This window comes from Danio rerio, chromosome 5 (genome assembly GCF_049306965.1).
Source record: "Danio rerio strain Tuebingen ecotype United States chromosome 5, GRCz12tu, whole genome shotgun sequence".
Classification (NCBI taxonomy): domain Eukaryota; kingdom Metazoa; phylum Chordata; class Actinopteri; order Cypriniformes; family Danionidae; genus Danio; species Danio rerio.
In genome coordinates, this window is record NC_133180.1 from 39,290,173 (window position 1) to 39,313,250 (window position 23,078).

The window sequence follows — 23,078 nt, forward strand, 5'->3', positions numbered from 1 at the left end:
TACTTTCCTTCAACCTGCAGTCACTTTATTTTTTCCTGTCTATGGAGATTAGAAAAATCAGTTTAGTAATTCCTGTACGATCAAATCACACATAGAAGGTAAATCGCATCATAATGAACCACCTCAAGACATGGGCAATTTATAATTGCAGCAAACTGTTTGGAAGCATTAAGTGTCCAAGAAGATGTCAAAAATATTTACACGCGTTGACCCAGAGACTGTTTATATGTTTATCACTAATGAGAAGATGACAGATGTTTACTGTATGATGACTGAAATGGCATTAAACACCCAACAGGCACAAGACATCAACATGATGTTAAATTGACGTTTTACCCCAATGTTTTTTTTTTTTCGTTTTGTTTGAAAATGAAAATCAGGTTGACATCAGAACTCAATGTCAGGCCGATGACATCAATGTCCAACATCCAACCTAAAAGCAACCAAATATCAACGTCTAATGATGTTACAGCTTTACGTTGTGTGGACGTTACCACTATGATGTCTATCAGATTTTAGTTGCCATACCTGATGAATGTCAGTATTTGATGTCAATATGACGTTGGTTTAAGATGTTGGCTAAACGTTGGATTTTGTTCACTTCCCAAAACAACCTAAAATTGACCAAATATCAACATCATTTGACACTGTTATTTGACATCAAAATAATGTTGTCCTTGGATGCTGGCTAGTCATTGAATTTTGGTCACCTGACAACCTAAATCAAAGCTAATATTAACATCTTATGATGTTGTAAGCCTGCTGGGTAATGATAACTAAATCCACTACAGAATGTTACGTTTACACACAAACCACAAATTACTAGTAAACACATTAGCTTTTTACAGCATAAAACCCACTACTCTTTACTCCTGAGTACTTTTGAGAGGGCTACTTTTTACTCATACTTTAAGTAATATTTATAACAGATACCTTAACTCTACTTGCAATACATCTTTAAGCAAGTAAGTCTTTTTAAGTATGACTTTTCAGTACTCTTTCCACCACTATTTGCATTTTAAAAAATTTTGCAAAACTCAAACTTTTGGTGTTCTTTAATGTTTTAACAGTAATCAAAACTGGTTCTTAGCACTATTCAAAATATTTTCTTCTATGTTCAGCACAACAGAATCATACAGGGGTAAATTAATACAGAAATATCTTTATAGTGAAGTATTACTTTAAAGTGATAATTTTTCATCAAACAAAGCGTTTTCTCCTCATTTACTTGCTTCTTAAATTATCATTTGCCTCTACGTTTTGGATTTTGCTGCACATTTAGTTTTGTTTGCTCTGTAAAGTGACCTTGAGTGTAGTAGTAAAGCTGCTGTATAAATAATTAAACATTGTTGGCTGGGTCTCACAAGGTAGGGGATTTCAGGCTTTACTACCTTTGAGGAACCATTTTGGTCCTCACAATGTTGGCAAAACTTCACACACACAGCAACTTAATTATAGAATATATATTTATTTATTAAGTCAGAGAACAGATGAACGAAAAAAATATTGATTGCTCAGTTGCTTACAAACAGCCATGATATGTCATTTATAGCCATTGAACCAAAACTGCATGTCATACATTTAGAAAAACAGTCTTTTGTAGTTTAGTTCATAAACCTTTAGTCAGGGTAGCACATGTCTGACGGTAATGAAAACCAGGTTGCGAGAGTTAGAAGTGTGTTCATTATATAGTACTGTTGTTTAACAACATATCAACTGCTTTAAACACTTTCAGCAGACTGAAACTTCATAAAACAGTTATTTTCAGAAATCACAGCTCATCTTTCACAGCCTCGTTTTTATCTGAAGAAAGGTTCATGTCATCGACCCTATCTACACCAGGGGTCCGTTCTTTGTACCTCGCATAAATGATCTAAGATGATTTGGCAGATCTTGGATCTGTTAATCTTGATAACTGATCTCTGGTTAATTTGCTTTTTTAAAAAGTGCAAATAAGCAAAATTACATAAAATTCGTAGCAAACGGTTTGATAAATATGATACACAATAACTTTGCCCCTTTGTTGTGGGCTGCATGCTCAGATTAGTAGGCCTATTCAAAGTGTCTTAATAACTGGCTGTTTAAATTAATTTTGCATCAAAAAAGCATTTGATATTGGTAAAGGTATCAACATTGGTGAAGCATCAAATTACCTGCATAGCTGTCAAAATGTGCATGATTGCATGAATTGTTCCTTACCTTAAAAAAAGTCCATATTAATTAATGTTCTCTTCAACCCCTTGGGGAGACAACACCTCCGTGACAGTTTTTGTACTTTTATTTTGAAGTATAGATTGCATACATTTTATTTGTAATTTCTAAAAAACGTATTTTTTTATTATAAATTTATCTGTTTTCCCTAGTATTTGTAATATATAGGTTACTACTGTCAAAAAATATTAGAATTCGGTAAATACTTTCAGTATTACCTTCGCTCAAAATGACCTGATCTAATCCTGTTTATATAAAGTAAGCTGCTGCTCCTGAGCAGGTTTGAGCTACCAGAACTGTTGCCATGACAACAACTCTCGGATGAGTTTTGAAGAACGAAACCATCCTGGATCGTGTCAAATCGTCAATAATCAAATCCAGCTAATTGAGTAAATCACGTACGAAGAACAGACCCTAGATGTCCAGAAGTAGTAAAAACACATAGTGTTAGCATAGATTAATTTAAGTATTAGTCTGTAAGTTCTATATGCTTTCTTAAAAAAAGCAATTCTATTTACATTAGAAGTATAAAATGTGCAAAAAAAAAAGAGCAGATATGTTAGTTTGTCTGAACAGGTGTGGAGTGTTTTGTTGTTAAAAAGCATAATTGTCAGTTCTTAAAGGTGATTGCTTGACGTGATTGGAATGTTAGAGTATATTAATGATCATATCTCTAGTGGTCAAACCCTAAAACATTCTCTTCTAGTGCAGTGCAAGTCATCTATAGCATTCCACAGTACACGGGCAGATTAGTGATGATCACTTATTAAGTGGGGCATTGATAAATTTAGCTTTGCCTTTCTGGCCTCCAGTGTGCTTCTCCACTAGTGTCGAAACCCCTTCCGAAAAACCCAAAGTGGAATCTTCTGGGCTGCTGACATTATTGCATAACAATAATTTCTCCTGGTTGTCATGGAGATTGGGAAGGGGGGCTGATAAATGTTGAGCTGAGACTCCCCCTGAATATCTCACCATGTTTGATGCCCCACCTGATCCCTGCTCCGTAACACTCCTCCCTACCTGCTTTTTTAAAAAGACAAAACCCGCGCACACACATAAATTACGTAATTTTCGTGACCAAGTACACTGGTACTTTTCTCTCCTCTCTAACCTCCATCCCTGTTTTTAACGGTTTGACTATTTTTTCATTCTCTTCTCGATCTCTTCTTCTTTTCGTTCTCTCTATCTCTCCTCTCAGCAGCCAAGACCAAGTCAGCTCTTTATACCCGTCACCATAACAACCACAAATGTTCTGACAGATTTGCTGCCACTGCATTGAGAGGTGTAGTGCACGCAAGAACGAAATAAAGAGAGAGGGAAGAGAAGGTAAAGCAACGCTAACCGCCCACACACATTCACAACAATAAATGTACGTTCTGTTCCTCGGCCATCAAAAAAACTCTCTCTCTCTCTCTCTTTTTCACCTCGTTCGCTTTTCTCACTGTTCCTCGTTCTCATTCCACCCTCAATATGCAGCACTCGGCCATCTTAAACGCTCAGATCAGGACTTTCACGGACATAATGGCCATTTGGATACAATTTCACAGTCATTTCATTGCATTTTCATACATTAGCAACTGCACTGTTTGATTCTCCTGGTATAAATGCATTTTAGATTCTCACACATGAACATCATGTGTTTCTTCTACTGTGTTTGCCTTAGTGTTCAGAGCGAATCGTACATTACTTTAGTCCAAACCAAATAGGATGATATTTTCTCATCTCTACTTCCTCGTTCTCATTCTACCCTCCATATGCAACTTTCAGCCATCTTAAATACTCAGATCACGACTTTTGTGGCTGTAATGGTGTTTAGGGAGAACATCAAACCCAGCAAACAATTTCATGTTTAATAGACATCTAATAGACATCTAAAAGTAGACAAAAAATAGCCCAAAACTAGACTAGTCCTCAAATAGACAGATTTGACATACTTTATATGTGTAGCCATTCTTTTCTGTTTATTTGATGACTAGTCTAGTTTTGGCCTATTCTTAGACATCTATTAATATTTCACTGACAGCCCAAATTAAGCCTTGTTTTAGCCAAGACGACAATGTTTAGACATCTATTAGTCAACTTTTAAAAACAAAAAATGCTTGCTGGAAAGTCATTTGGCGGCATTGTGATGTATAAGCAACTGCACTGTTTGATTCTCCTGGTATGAAGGCTTTATAAATTTCTCACACATGATCATCATGTGTTCCTTCTTCTGTGGTTGCGTTAATCGTACATTCGTTTAGTCTAAACCAAAATTGACAAAACAGTGGTGGTCATTACCACAGCATCTCACTGGGTTAGGAGAAGTACAATATTTTGAAATTTGGATTTTCTCTTTTTCACCTTATTTGCTCATCTCTCCTTTCTTATTCTCATTCCATCCTTCATATGCAACTTTCGGCCATCTAAAATACTCAGATCACGACTTATGTGGTTGTAATGGGTATTTGGGGAGAACATCAAGGTCGTTTGGCACTGCACTGCTCATTATCATGTTATTAATGTTTAAAGAGATCATTCTACTCTATATCTGGGTTAGTGTTTAGAGCTAATCATCCATTACTTCAGTCTAAACCAGGGGTGCCCAAACTTGGTCTTGGACGGCAGATGTACTGCAGATTTTAGCTCCAACTTGCCTCAACACACCTGCAAGGATGTTTCTAGAAAGCCTACAGAAGTACGATCTTGACTGGCTAGCTCAGGTGTGTCTGATTGGGGTTAAAATTAAACTTTGCAAGACACCGTCCCTCCAGGACTGAGTTTGGGCACCCCTGGTCTAAACCAAAAATGTGTTGGTCACCACCGTACCTTCTTGGTAAGTTTTGATTTTTACTGGCACACTACAGACCATTTACTCTTCCCTGCTACGTCCACACCTCGATAGGAACAATTCCTTCTTTGCTTTTGAGTGGCGGGAGCAGGTTCTCCTCGCACAGAAAGTGCAGTGGGAAATGAACCAGGATGCCCCGTATTGCCTGGAGCTCTTCTCTGGCTTTCTCCGGGTCGGTAAGACTGAGGTTCTCTGAGTTTTTGTGCTCCATCAGCTCACGCAGGTTGCGGATGGAGTCCAGTGGAAGACATCGGAAGACCTGCACAGTGAAGAAAGGGTACTGCAGTTGAAACGCTGACTAGTGCAATATTGCGATCCCAATGTTTATTTTAAAGCCAAAACATTTTGGAAATCTAATCCATAACTAGTACATGCACACATCGGGATTATGAATGCAAGTGTAAATATATGGGTAATGAGTGCAGCAGTGTATGGGAGGGGTGCTATTGTCTGCAGGACTTCTGCACAACCTGCAAATTACAGTAATTGCAGGTTTTACTGCGGTTTAGACCTGCATTCAGTGCATTTGTATCAGCTCAAACCCCACACAATGACTTTAAATGAAAACCTTTGGTTAAAGACGTCGGATTCATAAATGGCATTTAGGGGAGTTTGGAGAAAATCCAGAACACATGTCTAACACAACTCTACCCCTCACCTTCTCATAGATGATGGCATTTGTTTGAGCGACTTTGTTCCAGACATCGTTGAAGAAATGATCACTGATTGGATCATCAATGTCCAGAGATGGATCAGATTTTGCTCCAAGTAGTACACTGTGGGGACAAGGTAGATTGTGAGTTTACAACATAATTACAATATAGGCACACTTTTGTTTTGCACCTTAACTGACAGTCCTACGGGTGAAGTGTTTTTCCGTATGTATTATAGTTTTGTCTAAACCTGAACTTAAGTTAAACTATATATAGAATAGTTTATATAGTTTATACATAGAAGTAGTAGTCATTGTAATAGTATCGATTGTTATTGAGTAATTGTTACAGAGATTATAGAAGTTGTAGTTCATGTAGTAGTAGATGTCAATGGTATAGTAGTAGCAGAAGTAGTAATGGTGTGGTTGTTACAGTAGTAGTAGTAGTCGTTGTTGGTGTAGTAATATCAGTAGTAGATGTTGTTGATGTAGATGTAGTAGAAGTGATTGTAGTAGTAGTAGTAGTAGTAGTAGTAGTAGTCGCAGTAGACATTGTTGTATTAGTTGTAGCAATAGTACTATCAGTAGTGGTAGTCGATGTAGTAGTATCAGTATTAGTAGACACTTTAGTAGTAGTAGTCGTGGTTGTAGCTGTAGTAGAAGCAGTAGTAGTTGTAATATAAGTAACTTTCTGTAGTAGTAGTTGGTGTAGCACTTGTGATTTATTATTATTGTTGTCAGTTATTACTGTTGTCCTTTCTCTCTTTTTACTCTCATATTTACTATCATACATTAATAAGCATTGTTGTTACTCCCTACCTCTGACTGGTTTCTTTCTATATGTTTTATCTATATCTGTGACACTTGCTTCATTTATTGACTGTTATTGTTCCTAATGTATGTACTCTGACCTGTCCACCAAGTTACCTTTACATGCATACACACACTCACACGCACACACTCACGCACATACCAGTACCTGACTATATTGTTGATGTTTTTGTTTTGTTTTTGTTTTGTTGCTTTGTATTTGTTATCTGTTGATGTTTTCTTGTATTTGTATGATTTTTGCATATTCTAATAAAAAAAAAAAGTTAAACTATATATAAATGCATATATCACCTGTCTGTATGTAGTTATTATCAGATGTTATAATAAAATACATTTGATCTACTTAATTTGGTATTTATGCATTTCTATATTTATTTTTCTTGTTTTGTTAATTGAGTTGACAGGATTACCAATGGACAATATACAGGGTTTCTGCAGGTTTCTTCAAATCAAAGCAATTCTTTAAAGACCATTATGAATTAAATGTTAGTGTTTAGCCCTGTGTAAGTCTAAGGATTTTTCTAATGCCCTGGTTACTTCTTTAAATAGTTTTTTATTAATGGAAGTACATGTATAAGGATGTGTTGCTTTATTTTTCTTTGCATTTTTAATGATTTCATTTGGAGAGGTTGCTGTAAAAATACAACAGCTGTTTTGAATTGTATTTCTATGCAATAACCACTTCAAGCTATAAAAAAAAAAGTTTTCTGATGGATAATTCGTGTTTGGGTGTAAGCCGATTAAGTAGCTTTACTTGGACATGGGAAAATGAAGACCCTTTTTAAAAGATTTAAGACCCACAACAAATAAAGGACAAATAAAAAGATAAAATATAAAATGCATACACTATCTATCATTTCCAAGTGTCAACTCATTAGTAGTTTTATCAAGACCAGAGTCAGTCAAGCCTAAGACAAAACAAGACCAAAACTAAATAATTTACAAATAGCATGTAAATCCATTTATAATATTCATTTTTCACAGAATAAATTTGGTCTTCATCCAATAAAACTTTAGAAAGGTATTCATGTAATTATCCCTTGTAGGAGTGTGATCATATTTGGAGGTCTTAGCATCTAAAAGACTGAAAACTCTAGATTTAGACCCTTTCTAAACTCTTACAATTTGTTCGCTTCACTACCACAAGAAAGCACTTCAAAATGGACAACAGTGTTCTGACTAAATTCACATGTAAGGAAATGAGTTCAAATCATGTTTAATGGAAGTCATGGTGGTTTCAGTCTATAGATCTGAAAGTGTTTGTCATGTTTATAAATGCTTACATGAAAGGATGAAAATGCACCAGGTTTAGAATCAAATCTCTAATATGCACTGAGTGAAAACTGCCTTAGGTTGCACAACCTCCGTCTACATCATAATATCATTTTAAACTTGAATCAGATTATATCAAAAGTTAATTTAATAACGTTTGGCTTCATACATCAGGGCAAACATCGCAAAAGGAAATATCAAAACTGCTCAACAATCTAATATGCCGCTCCCTCTGGACAGTACACTGAGTAGAAAGTCTCATAAAGCAAGAACAAATGTGAACAGTGGAAAGTGCTATGTGAGGAGATTAGAGTGAAATAACTCAATGAAATCAGAAGACCCAGAGACGGACATGAACACAATGGCTTGAGGTCACGCATCTGAAGGCCAGCACTAGAAGGTGCTACAGACACGCATCATTAGAAGCATCTCGCTGTTTCCATTGGCAACCGAGAGATGTTCTGGTAGCTGGCAGTGTGGAACGCAGCGTGCCAACACAAATCACACACACACACACACTCCTCTTTTTCACTCACACACTCCTACACAGACAGGGGAGAAGCTGGACAAAATGGGAAGCTGAGGTGCTTCACTGCACAAACACAGATCTAACACAGTTCTCACGTTATTCAGATAAACGAAAGACTGTTAGAGGTATTCCAGGGAGAGAAATGTCAATAACTGAACAGCCTATTATTATTATTTGCTATAAACTATTTCATATTTGTATCTGGCATTCCTGTCCAATTAACGGCTTGCAGATATTGTAGCAAGTCATAACACATTTAATCAATTAAATACTTTCAAAACCTTAAAATAAATACTTGAGTCTTACAGGCTGAACAATACTTCATACTGATTCACATCAGTAAACCGTTAAGGCATCGGTCTCAAACTCGATTGGGTCGCAGTGAGGGTTGCAGCTTTTCACAGTTTTGCTCCAACGCTGATCAAACACAGCTGATCCAACTATTGAAGGTGTTTATGAACATTTCGATTATTTGGATCAGTTGTGTTTTATAAGGTTAGAGTAAAACTGTGCAGAGTTGCGGCCCTCCAAGGAATCGAGTTCGAGACCTACTGTATGCTTTAGGGGTTAGTTCACTCAAAAATTAAAATTATAATATTATATAATTATATTATAGTCATTAATTTATCACCCTCATGTTGTTGCAATCCCCTGATACCTTTGTTTGAGCACAAATTAAGATATTTTATTGGATATTTGAGAGCTCCCTCATCCTCTATAGACAGCAATGTTCCAGATTTCAAAGTCCAGAAATGTACCAAAAAACTTCTAAACAGACCATGTGCCATTATGTGCACTTAATAATATTCCGATTAAACCACTGAAGGCATATGGCCTGTTTTGAAGATGTTTTTTTGTTTTCTCTGGACTTTGAATGACCATTGAATGACCACCAGTACCATTGCTGTCTATGGAGAATGAGGGAGCGCTCAGATTTCATCTAAAATATATTAATTTGTGTTCAGAAGACAAAGTCTCAAGGATTTGGAACAACATGATTGTAAATAATTAATACCATAATTTTTATTTTAGGGTGAACTAACTCTTTAAGTGTGTGATTCGTCTTAAATTATTTATTATTTACCTTATTCTTTGCGTACGGACGAGCGCAGCCATTTGAATCTCCTTGGCTTGAGACTTCCGGTCTCATTCACTTGCATTTATTTTTAGTTGTTAAAAACAATTTGTTACGCTGCTATATGTTGCAAACTGATATTTTCTTATTATATTATTCTGCTTTGTCTGTATAGTCATGGACACACTTTTTTATAGATCAAGTAGTTTGACCGTTTTCTGCCATTTATTATTCCTAGTCATTTCTCCCTTAGGCAACTGAATCGGAAGTTCTAAAACAATTATAAAAAACAAGTACATTTCTGCATTTTAGAATAAGGTTCACAAGAAGTGGCTCATGAAAGTCATTTATTGTGAATCAAACAAAAATCATTGGGGATGAGTTTGAGTTGTTGGTTCATTCATCATTTTCTTTTCGACTTAGTCCCTTTCTTAACCTGGGGTTGCCACAGCGGAATGAACCGCCAACTCATCCAGTTTTACGCAGCGGATGCCCTTCCAGCAACAACCCATCACTGGGAAACAACCATACACACTTATTCACGCACATACACTACGGACAATTCAGCCTACCCAATTCACCTGTACCGCATGTCTTGGGACTTGTGGGGAAAACCAGAGCACCCGGAGGAAACCCACACGGAACACTGGGAGAACCTGCAAACTCCACTCAAAAATCCCAACTGACCCAGCCAAGGCTCGAACCAGCGACCTTTTTGTTGTGAGGCGACAGCACTACCTACTGCGCCACTGCTTCGCCACAGACTTGGTTTTTTTGTAATAAGTAAAAGGATTAGGGACATTCTACCAGAAAAAAAACATTATCTGTCCCTGAAATAAAAACAAATACAGTGAATAAAAAGTATTTAATGCCAAAAATGTCTATAAAGGACTGATGGTTGATTTCTGTGAGTTGTTCTGTAAAGGAATATGTCTCAGATTTTTTGTTCTTTATTAAAAACACTTTACAAATGTACAAACCATTCATTGTACTTGTCCTCAGTCCAATTGTACCTACAGCGGTAATAGTTTTGTTAAGCTAAAAAACGTTATTTAGAAGAAAAAAAAAAAAGGAAATAGCAAGTTTAAGTTTTTATTCACATCAATTGATTAGAAACCTGAAATTATAAATAAATTCTACAAATATATATTACAAATACATTTACAATTGTCCCCATGTATCTATCAGCCCTGTCACATTTACATTAAATTTAACGCAATCATTGAATTGTATGATTGTATGCTTGTTTTGTATGATTTTTGAGGATGACAAGCTTAAGTCAGGCCATTACATTTATCAGGCCATGTCACATTTTTTATAAGTGAAATTGTACGTTTCTGGTAGAATGTCTCATTAAGATCATCAAAGAATCCTTCTTTAAAAAAGTTACACTTAATCAGGAGTGTCAAAACTTTTACAAAATATTTTATTTATCAGTCATTCAAATGATTCATTTGAAACAGCTACTTCATTCAGAAACAAAACAATTGACTGCTTTCATGATTGAATCATTGAATCGCTGACTTATTCATTCAGGAACACAACTGCAGTTTCAGCAGTGTTACTCTGAGATGCACAGATGTTCTGCTCTGGCTTTGTGGCTTTGTTTGAAACTATTTTCTTTGGAGAAATCATAACATTGTGCCTAAAACACAATTCACATGTGTGGATGTACTGACATACAGGAAAAGGGCACCCTTGCTTGTGGGAAAGGCTAATACCATATGACATAAATATAAATAGAATTCTTACAAGCACATTTTTGCATCTTGAATTATAAGTTAATTGTAACAGCATTCACAAGCTTTGTCATGCAGTCAGTGTTTCTGGACTCTTTACAGGTTTTTGACAGTTATTTTTGTTTGGTTTTTACAATGTAAAAGCACCAACATTTACAGTATTAGATGATAAACAGTAAAATGTTCAATCTCATTTATTTTGTTCAATCTAAACTGTCTGGAAAAGTTATTGCAGAAAAAGCACTTTCATTTTCAAAATCAATATTTCATTTATTTTTTCATATAATAGTTTGAGTAATGTCTTGGGCAGGATTAGACACCTTTGTGGCCTAAATTTGCCCTGTGGGCTGCATATTTGACACCCCTTTACTCAGGCCTTGACATTAGCTCTATTGATCACCAGCCCCTAGTTATGTTTCCATCCAAAAATGCGAATTAACTTTATGCGCAAAACTGGAATATCGCATAAGAGATGTGTGAATACAGCAGCGTTTCCATCCAACGAGTCATAGAGAACAAAATCGTCACTTCCTGGTAAACTGGCGCCAAATATCCGAAGTAAAAACATAATTTGCTGCAGTAGGAGAAACTGCGTCAATCTCTTCTTCATTTAATAAATTACTTGCGCCTCAGAAGATGCAATGAACGCGTAGTGGCGTTTGAAGGCGTGAGACACGGCGCACAGATGCTCTTAAAAGTTTGCGCGGTCATTAATAACAGTCATTCTTTTAATAAACTCCCTTTATTCTGGGGTCGCCACAGCGGAATGAACTGCCAACTTATCCAGCATATGTTTTACGCAGCACATGCCCTTCCAGCTGCAACCCATTACTGGGAAACACCCATAAATTCTCATTCACACACATACACTGCGGACAGTTAGCTTGCCCATTTCACCTGTGCCGCATGTCTTTTGACTTGTGGGGGAAACCGTAGCACCCGGAGGAAATCCACACGAATGCTGGATGCTCTTCCAGCTGCAACCCATCTCTGGGAAACATCCATACACACTCCTACACTACAGATAATTTAGCCTACCCAATTCACCGATACCGCATGTCTCTTGGACTGAGGGAGAAACCAGAGCACCCAGAGGAAACCCACGCAAATGCAGGGAGAACATGCAAACTCCAAACAGAAACGCCAACTGACCCAGCCGAGGCTCGAACCAGCGACCTTCTTGCTATGAGGTGACAGCACTACCTACTGCGCCACCGCGTCACCAATGTTATTGTAAAGTATGATAATTAAACCACATTAACAAAACTGACTGTAAGAAAAAGAAAGCAGGAAAAAAAAACATTCTGTGTGCAATAGTGGAAGGATGATCATGTGCATACGGTTAACATTAGGGCCATTAATTATCTGTTCAAACAATGGTTAAAGCGAAAGCGGCAACCACTGCTGCTTACAAAGAATCTCAATCAATCACATTTTTTCCAGTTTATTTCAAAGAGAACCAATCGCACTAGTTGCGTTTCCAGGCATAGTTGCGTCACACAAGGAAACGAGAGCACGCAAGCTTTTAAAACCCTCATGCATCTCATCAGTAATTAAAAGCCCTCGTTAGTGAATGAGGATATCCTGTCTCATTGTGTGCATGATCCTCTCATCTGCTTTTCGATTCTAAGATCACATTTGCACACATATTGATAAACCGTCATAAACTATAACTAAAATTTTTAAAGATGAGCCTGCAATAGCAATTTAAAAATTATTTTCAACCTGCCAAAAAGGCTAGTGGGAGACGTTATCTCACTCGCCACAACTAAAATCTATCCGCATTGTCAGGTTTTAATGTCAAGCCCTGCCTTCACAAAATCAGCAAATCAGAATGATTTTGAAGCATCATTTAAAGTTGGAGACTGCAGTAATAAATGAAGAAAATTAAGGCTTTCACTATATTCAAAAACAAAAACAAATCAAAAATAATCACCCCAAACGTTTGTACAGTAGTTTACACTGGCTACACTGCATGTATTTATTCTTAATTAACAGAAAGACATGGATCTTGCTGTAATTTTCTGGTACAGTCTTGTTAGCTCATCAAACTGGATTCAGACTGCAAACTCCATGCTGGAATCAAATGCAGCTCTCAGAGCCTCCATGCAAAACATATCCAAAAAACGGGGATATTTGCATGACTTTTCCAGGCCATGTTTGAAATACTCCTGATTTTAATCTTGATCATGAGTGACCACAGAAGCTCCAATGTAGTTTTAATATGTGCTTGACTAATGTTGTTTTGCCAGTCTGACTTCACAGAAAGAAACCTTGACAATTTTAAACACACTGTGACGTGTCTACTTTGCTGCCTTAAGCTCAAGTAAACTGACCTGAAGCACTCCTTTCGTAAGGCTAGTGCCAGCGGTCCAGCCTGGTACTCCTCTCCGTCCATGACTGAAGAAATTCTTTCCTCATCCTCCACCAGCACTGCCAGCTCACTGTCGCGAGTACCCAGCATGCTCCTATCATTGATGTTCGCTGACCCTGATAACAACAGGAGAGGAAGGACATTTTGAAGAACTCTGATCAGTACTACCAGTATTGTACCAGCAGGTAGATTTTGGAGCTTTGCTTCTCCATGCACAAAAGTAAAAATCCTGAGTAGGCAATTCCCCAATGTCAACAAAGAGTATAAACACCCCAAGGGGGCAAATACTTTACCATTTTACATTCTTTTTTTTAACAGTTTGGTTTTTAATTTTTATTTTGTTCAATCATGATGCTGTATCGGTGGTAAAATATATGCTGGATAAGTTGGTGGTTCATTCTGCTGTGGTGATCCCAGATTAATATAGGGACTAAGCCAAAAAATAAATGAATGAATGAATGAATGATGCTGTGCTAATGATATTGGCATACATGGGATGGGGAAAATTTGTACAAATGTTTCATATATTATTAAAAATAAATTTCTTTAATTAGTCTTTTTTACACTAGGTACAAAAATTGTTTCAATATTTTGTTGCAGTGCAAAAAAAATTAAATAATAATAATTCACGCATTCTTTGTTGGCAAGGCTTAAAAAAAAAAAAAAAAAAAAAAAAAAGGTAAAAAGTAATAGTAAGGAACATTTGTCAGGATTTGTCGGAACTGTGAGTAGGTTTAGCATGTCCACAGTCATTTTGGAGTGCTAAAACACAACAAGTCTCTATTTTAAAATTTATGTTAAAATAGGACCCAAAATCCCAGATATTTTGAGACTCACCGCAACACAACGTAGGAGTGTGGTTTTCCCTGTCCACTGAATTGAGTGACAGATGTCATATTTCTATAATAACATGTATACACATGTCCACTGAACATTTTTGCTAAGATACTGGGATTAAAACATATGTTACTACTCTCTGTGATCAGCTGCATCTAAATAATTAATTGTATAGGTTTAAAACATTTTAAAAACAGAGCATGTTTGTAATAAAGAGATTAAAATCATCATGTAATTCTCAACCGCTATAATCACCACGGCCGCATGGTGTGAGTAAACTGCATATATATGTGTATGTGTTTGTGTATCCTGCAAATGGAATTTGTGTGTGACTCATCATTTCAGAAAGGCTTGAATAAACTCCACCACAAATACATCAAATAAACTTACTTGGTACTTTTGACTAGTAACCTTATTTCAGCTTCATCTGTGTCTGTCAATATCACTGACTGCTGTTTATCTGACAAAACTCATGAGAAGCAGACACGCGCATTGGAGCGGTGGGCGGGGAAAAGCAGCTCATTTGAACTTAAAGCCACAGGCTACAAAAACAGCATTGTCCTCAGACACCAAAATTGGCAGATTTTTCATTATATAATAAATAATCTGATGGGTATTTTGAGCTGAAACTTTACAGACACATTTTGGAGACACCAAAGTCTTATCTTACATCTTGAAAAGGGGTGAAACCGGCGCCCTTTAAAGAATTTTCATCTGGTTACAAAACTAAGATTTTCTTTTTTCTAATGTACACCACCGAAAGTGTTGAACACAAAAGAATATCAGAAACTATCACTCACTAACAATCATAGCAGGAAATTAGTTTTTATGAAATTCAGCGCCTGCCGGATTCCAACATTCTTCAGAATATCTTCTTTTGTGTTTAACAGGAGAAAGAAGCTCAAATAGCAAGTTTAGAACAAGTGAAGGATGAGTAAATTGGTAAACTTATATTTGTGCATCCTATATATTGTATCCTACCCTGCATTTTTATGAAATATCTTAAAATGAAATTATATGAATAATAAAATATGTATAAAATATATGAATTTATTTTTCCAGAATCTTTCTGACCTATAACTTTTGATGACCCTTTATATAGAGAGCCTCATCGGCCTTTTACAAACAGTCAGTTTTGTGTTATTGTATTAATCTGAAGCGGAGCCTCTCACCTATGATGTAGCATCGGTCGTCTGCGATGAGGGCTTTGCTATGCACATAGATGAGCTCTGTAACAGGAGACGAGCCGAGCTGAGAGTGTGTCCGCAAACCACACAGAGAGAAATACTGCGTCCATTTGTCCTGCACTGATGAGAAGATGACACAATCATTACAACAACAAATGCCAAACCATCTGTGAGATTGGTTAATGGCCTGAATGCTATAATGCGTGGCTGAAAAAAACAACAATGAATAAACTCAATCATTTAAAATCACTTATATAAACAGACAGAAGGAAAGGAACAGATGGAGAACAAGAAAAGATTCTAAAATATAAACAATGCACTAGAGTGAATTACAGACAGCTAAATATGCTGTCAGATACTTACTTTGTTCCTTTAATCTTGAAAGAATGGAGTGTTCTCCTCGATTAATCGTTCTGCGTACAGAAAAGTTTTTTTAGCAAGACATGATCGAGAATTGTGGGTAGAGAAAGTGTGTGTGTTAAACAAGATTTGTCAGCTGTGTGTGTAAGGAGGGGCAGATTTGTATAATGACATGGGTATTAGCTGGGTATTATAATATCAACATGAACTTTTTATATGTCCTCATTAGTGCTGTCAAAAGATTAATCATATATACACAAACACACAATACAGACCCCCTAGTTTTTCCTGATTTATTTTTCATTTTTTTTATTTTTGAGATCTTGTTTACCATATTAGGCACTATGTTAGATGTGCAGTCTTCATAGTGTAACACAAATCATAAAAATAAAGCTTCTTTATTGTGGTCTCTTGTCAAGACAAGGTCTAAAGAGATCCAAAACGGTAGAGATTAAGCCAAAGGAAAGTTGTAAAACTTATATTTTTACCCACAATCCTCCCTTTTCTTAGATTTCACTCCCTGGAGCATCGGGCATCATGTACCTCACTAAGGACATGTGTTAGGGCTTCCCCTACCGTAATACACCTAAAACACGGATTGCTGTAAAACTCGTCAATAGCAAGGAAGCAGGACGTCTAATCACATCTTTGCATTGACTTCACAAGTAAATCACTCGAGCATATGCAACGTCTAGAAGTCACGCAAAACAATTAACTGCAAACTGAGATCAATATAATTTGATTAGATGGTTTAGAATTGGATATTTTATGAGATAACTGAATTTTTGCAAATAGTTTGCATTTAAATTAAGATTTTTGTTTTTTAGCTGGGGGTCTGACAATACACACATGTAAATATTAGACAATTATCTATATTTATAAATTAACTATCTATATATAATAAGCATACATTTAAATAGATATGTATCCATATCAGTACATATAGTCAGAATTATTAGCCCCCCACCCCTCCTTTGAATTGACAGAGCAAGGAAACTTTTACAGTATGTCTGATAATATTTCTTTCTTCTGGAGGAAGTCTTATTTGTTTTATTTTGGCTAGAATAAAAGCAGTTTTTAATTTTTAAGACCATTTTAAGGTCAAAATTATTAGCCCCTTTAAGCTATATATTATTTTTTGATAGTCTACAGAACAAACCATCATTATGCAATTCCTTTTCTAATTACCCTAACCTGCCTAGCTAAGCTAATTAACCTAGTTAAGCCTTTAAAGGTCACTTTAAGATGTATAGAAGTGTCTTGAAAAATATCTAGTCAAATATTATTTACTTTCATCATGACAAAGATCAAATAAATCAGTTATTAGAAATGAGTTATTAAAACTATTATGTTTAGAAATAAGTAGAAAAAAAGATCTCCGTTAAACAGAAATTGGGGGACAAAAAATAAGCAGGGGGCAATTCTGACAGTTAAAGTCAGAACTATTAGCCCCCCTTTGAATTTTTTTTCTTTTTAAAACATTTCCTAAATGATGTTGAAAAAAGTCTTCTCTCCGTTAAACAGAAATTGGGGAAAAAAATGGGGGCTAATAATTCTGACTTCAACTGTATATTTAGTTTGGTTTGCATTTATTTGTATTTCATATATTTTTATTTAGATATATATATATATACACAATATTTATACACAGTGACTATACACACTATATAAAATCAAACATTTATTTTAGGTTTGTGATTAATCGTTTGACACCACTAGACCTCATAAATCGAAAGTTTAAAAAATATAATAAACAGGGTTTGTTTATTCTAAGAGGGTTGGGTTTAGAGGTAGGGTTGAGGTAAAAAGACAGATTATACAGTTTATGCGGTATTATAAAAAAACTTGTGTCTGTGCGCTGTACCTGTAGGTGAAGTGCAGTATTGCTTGAATGGCATTTCCTCCACCCTGACTGATGTCTCCCTCAAAGCCGGGCAGCAGAGGAATGACAACGAACACCCTGAACTTCTTCCCCTCGCTAGAACAACAGAAATACTGTCACCTGGCACTGAACTTTATTATTGTAGTATTATTATTATTTTACTTTTATTTTATTTGACTGAACTGCATCCTTTTTTCCAGCTGAAACAGACCTGTGAGCTCGCAGGATCCGCTTGACAATGGCATCTCCGATGGTGTTTTGGACATTCTTCTCTTCAGCGCAGCTGATGAAGAACTGATTCTGAAAAACAGAAATCACACAGAAGAGTTTGCCTTATATGTTTCACATTTGCTAAAATATGGGCATCAGGTAATGTATGAATACGATTGTCTGAAAATCATTAAAAAAATTTATTATTCACATTTGATCTAGTGGACATTTATCTGGAGCAGACTGTATATTTATAAAACCGTGATTACAATCAGACAAATTAAATTTTATTCTTAGGAAAATATGTATTATTTTAAAATAATTGCACATTCTTATAAAACATCTTAAAAAGTCAGGGTATGTTGAAGAGTATGTGAATGTTCAAAATCTATGCCAGACCTATCACGTGCACTCAATGCAGAAGTATAAATTGGGGTTAACACTAGTACTTTTCAACACTGTATTTTTTTAAATCCTCAAATGTGAAGATTTAGCATTCGGTGTGTTATCCTTATTTCTGCATGGACATAAACATTTCCTCCTGAAGCACGTGTTATGTTCTCTCAGGCTTAGCTGACTTGCATTAGGACCCTGTGTCTGAGCATGAGGCCAAAGCAGAGAGCTATTGTGTGCTGCCAGCTGAATGCAGTGCAATCACATGATCCTAGTGGGAGAAAACACTGCAAACAACTCCACAACACTGAGACTCTGTGTGTGAACAAAGCGCAGTGTCTGTTCAGCTGTGTGTGCGCTGAGTCTTATGAGTCAGAAGCAAATGCTTTCTGTAAGGTCACAGGGCGGCTGTTACCTCTAGATAAATGTAATGCTGGCTGTTCTCAATAACATGCACATAAGCATTGAGGATTGAGTGTTCACATGTGCCAGCAGACCAGCGATCAACTGAACGAAGAACCTGGAATAAAAGAAAAAACAAATAGATGACGGACAAGATTAATGACATTTCGGGGAAAGGGAATGAAAGAATGGGGACACGTGTGTACCTGTACAGAGGCTTTTGTTGCACCGGGGATGCTGAATGGCAGTGTGTCTGATGTGCAGTGAGATTTTGGCAGGAGATATGGGTAGAAATCATCCTTATACTTGTTCTTAAAAATCTTTTAATTGACACAGAAAATAGGCAATGTGTAAAAAAACTGGTAAAAGTTTGTAGTGTGAAAAAGAAAAAAAATTTAAAAGTTATTATTTTTTAAAATTTCCAACCTTAGTGAAGTTCCAGCGCTGGATGAAATGTCGTGCCAGATCTCTGGCTGCTTTTCCATGATGCGCTGCACCCAGGTCTCGCCAGGGGATGCGTGGCACCTGAGTTCTGTCAACATTGTCTAAGAAACAAAAGCAAAAGCTACATTACTGTTAAAGCCACATTGGACATTTCCCAACATTTGTTCTTGTTAAAACCAAACTATTTATTCCTGCAACTAAGTAATAATAACTAATAGCTCTTCTTTTTAACATCTAACTTTTTATATACCAAAGAATCCTGAAAAAATAAACAATAATCAGCCTATGATAATAAGTTTAAAATGTAATATTATATATATATATATATATATATATATAATGTAATTATAATATAATATAATACAATCTAAAATAATATAATACAATACAAATATTTAAACAACAACATTTCTGTTAGTATATTATTAGTCAAATGACTTGGGCAAAGCTAAAACTTAATTGACATATGTTTCTATAAACATTGCAAGTAGGGATGCTCATAATAACCAATTCACTGTTAACCGAAAGGGTGCATTTTTAACCGTTTAATGGCATCAGTTAAACGATTAAAAATGTATTTATCTCTACAGTTGAAGTCAAAATTATTAGCCCTCCTGAATTATTATTGTTTGTTGTTTTTTTTCCCAATTTCTGTTTAACGGAGAGCAGATTTTTTTTAACACTTTTCTAAACATAATAGTTTTAAGAACTCATTTCTAATAACTAGGCCCACACGGAATCTGTGGGTGCAGAATTTGGCAGATTTTCTGCAGATTTTTAGCCCATCATTAAATCTGTTTATTTACTTGAGTAAATGTGTGTAAATCTATATTTATTCAGTTTTTTAATTATTTTCAGTAATATTATTGACTAATATGAAAATGTTCATTCGATCTATGTACAATACAGTTTGTAAAGTAATATTTTCTGTCTTTTAGTAGATATATTATATGAAAGACTTTCTTTGTTTACAAAAAAATACAAGTTAAGAAGATAATATTTTTTTATTTCACATATTAAGGTTTTAGTCATGATACTCCCAAAATAATTCTGCAGAAATCCACAGATTTTTACCAAAATTGCAACAGAAATAACAAAAAATGTCCGCAGATTCAGTCTGGCCCTACTAATAACTAATTTATCATTGCTATGATGACAGCACATATTATTTGACTAGATGTTTTTCAAGCTACTTCTATACAGCTTAAAGTGACATTTAAAGGCTTAACTAGGTTAATTAAGTTTTATCGATTAACTAGGTTAATTAAGTTAAGGCAAGTTATTGTATAATGATGTTTTTTTTCTTTAGACTATTGAAAAATAATATATAGCTTAAAGGGGCTAATAAATTTAACCTTAAAATAGTAAAAAAAAAAAAAAACTTTTATGCTCTTATGCTAGCCAAAATCAAATAAATAAGACTTTCTGCAGAAACAAATATATTTTTAGGTATACTGTGAAAATTTCCTTGCTCTGTTAAACATAATTTGGGAAATATTAACAAAAAAAATCAGGGGGTGGGTGGGTTTAATAATTTTGAATTTAACTGTATATTTTTTGATTAGTTGCATAATTGTGCAACACGTATTTGTTAACTCACGGGATGCTAACAGGTGCAAACACAACAGATATATTTAGCAAGATGAAAGAAGGATATTGCTGGTCACAGTTTGACACAGACGAGTTGATGCCAAACCAGCACTGATGCTGATTGCCTCGGTCCTGGATCTGCCTCATAAACACTTCTGTTCATTTGCACAATTGGAGAAAGAAGCACAAAACAAAACTTTCTAAAATGTGCGCTGCTTTGGAAACAAGCCGGTCATAAGTTGGAGTGTTGGAATTTTCTCTCATCAGAGTGCGCTCCGGCACCTCTTAGGAACACAACAAATAGGCTACAGTTGTGATGATTTAGTGTCCAACCAACAAACCAACCTTTTTTCCATTTGGAAAATTACAGTTATTAATAGTTCTTATAAAATATCAATTGTTAAAACAGCCTTCATAGCATGCAATAACTTCATGCATATTGATAACTCCACACCAAATTAAAACAAAATTGTTATATGCTATAGTAGCCTATACTTTACAAAAAGCCAACATATGAGCTTTGTCATTGTCTATTATCACATGCAGCGCGCACATGAACCACGAGTGAGAGAGAAAATAAAAGCACACAAGCTCTAAGATGAAACCAGATGCTCAAGACATAATCTTTAAAATAATGACTTCTATTAAAAATGTTGACAGAGGTTTGTGATTTATTAACAGTGGAGCATTAATTAAATGCATATTTTCTGTAGAGCGATAGATTTGAGGTAGCCTGCAAATTTATTTATTTGTATTTTTTTTAAACATCATGGGAAAAACCATCATGCTGTTTCTTAAAAATGATTCAGTCAGTGTTTTAATTTTTTTTTATCTAAGTTTGTAATTTAAGTGAAATATATCTAGGTCAGGACTAATTACTTTACTCTTTGTATTTAGTTTATTCCTAATTTCTGTGCTGTTGGAAACACTGCAGGTGCTTGAAGGTGTTCTGTTGTTAATATGTTTGCATGTTAAAATAAATCAGTATTTTAAAATAATATTTATTGTGTCACACAAAATAGACACGTCAAAATTAAAAAAAAAAAATTTAATTAAATATTTATCTGAACAGTTAACGGTTAATATTTGGTTAACGAGCGGCAGTTGTTGGTTAGCAAAATTAGCCGAAATGAGCTTCCTTAAATGCTAGAGCCTGGCTAGAGCCATCCTTAAAGGTTCGAGCCTCAGCTGGGTTAGTTGGCATTTCTGTGTGGAGTTTGCATGTTCTCCTTGCGTTCGCGTTTGTTTCCTCCGGGTGCTTCGGTTTCTCCCACAGTCCAAAGACATGCGGTGCAGGTGAATTGGGTAGGCCAATTTGTGCGTAGTTTATGAGTGCGAATGAGTGTGTATGGATGTTTCCCAGAGATGGGTTGCAGCTGGAAGGGCATCCGCTGAGTAAAAACATATGCTGGATAAGTTGGCGGTTCATTCCGTTGAATGAATGAATCTCCAGGGTTTCTGCCAGTTTCACCAAGTCAAATTTAAGACTTTTAAAGACATTTTTAAGACATTAGGAATGACATTTTAGACTTTTTGAAACATTATAGATACAGGGCTAAATGCTAAGGATTTTTTTCTGAATATCTCAGTTGAAAAGATTTTCACATGCCTTGTCTAAAAATGATTATAATTTTAATAGATTTAATAATACAATAGTACTTTAATAATAAAAAAAACATCATGTCAGGTCAGTATGCTCAGCAGTAAATAAATAAAGTACTTTTAAACAAATATTACTGTAAGGAGGGTAATAAAATGCTCTTTTTAAATAAAAAGTTAAAAGATTTTTTGAGATTGGGATTGTTGGTGATTGTAAAGGTGTTAATGGCCAGAATGGTATATATAAACAAAGGAAAATTAAGACCTGATAAAAAAGATTTAACACCTACAACACAATATGTCAGTAGATTTAAAACTTTTTAAGGCCTAAAATTTAGCTTTTGAGATTTAATACATTTTAAGATGGCAATATTAGTTACTGTATGTGCTGCTATAAACTTTAAAGGAACATTTAATACATAAAAGTATTGAAGTATTTACAATTGTTTTGTTTTGGACTGGACTGGACTGTGTACCTTGGAAAGGCTGATCCAGCTGTGTCCAGTCCCTCTTGATAAAGTTGCTGTAATCTTTTCCCAGCCACAAGAGGGCATTACAGCTCAGATCTACTTCATCCTCACACTCTGACGCAGGCTGTGTCAGAGGAACTGCAGAGCCGTCCACAGTGTCACCCTGAGACAAAGAGGGAGTGGGAAGCTAG

The 23,078-nt window shown here is 35.5% G+C and overlaps 1 protein-coding gene across 8 annotated transcripts in view; it reads right to left on the reverse strand.

The window, feature by feature from the left end:
* Positions 1–1,452: 1,452 nt before the first annotated feature.
* The window catches only part of pld2 (phospholipase D2), a 51,652-nt gene continuing 30,026 nt past the window's right edge, over positions 1,453–23,078 (reverse strand). For 4 of the 8 annotated variants that reach the window (XM_689557.9, XM_005165378.5, XM_073951157.1 and 1 more), the window contains exons 15-25: positions 22,894–23,074; positions 19,211–19,329; positions 18,991–19,104; positions 18,798–18,902; positions 17,991–18,079; positions 17,762–17,875; positions 15,901–15,950; positions 15,523–15,657; positions 13,476–13,629; positions 5,700–5,817; positions 1,453–5,300 (exon numbers count right to left, since the gene is read on the reverse strand). In XM_689557.9, the coding sequence (XP_694649.4) occupies positions 5,076–5,300; positions 5,700–5,817; positions 13,476–13,629; positions 15,523–15,657; positions 15,901–15,950; positions 17,762–17,875; positions 17,991–18,079; positions 18,798–18,902; positions 18,991–19,104; positions 19,211–19,329; positions 22,894–23,074 (1,404 nt within the window). In that variant the 3' untranslated portion in view covers positions 1,453–5,075. The remainder of the gene's footprint in view (positions 5,301–5,699; positions 5,818–13,475; positions 13,630–15,522; positions 15,658–15,900; positions 15,951–17,761; positions 17,876–17,990; positions 18,080–18,797; positions 18,903–18,990; positions 19,105–19,210; positions 19,330–22,893; positions 23,075–23,078) is intronic. The other 4 variants (XR_012406177.1, XR_012406179.1, XR_012406178.1 and 1 more) reach the window with 3 other exon arrangements.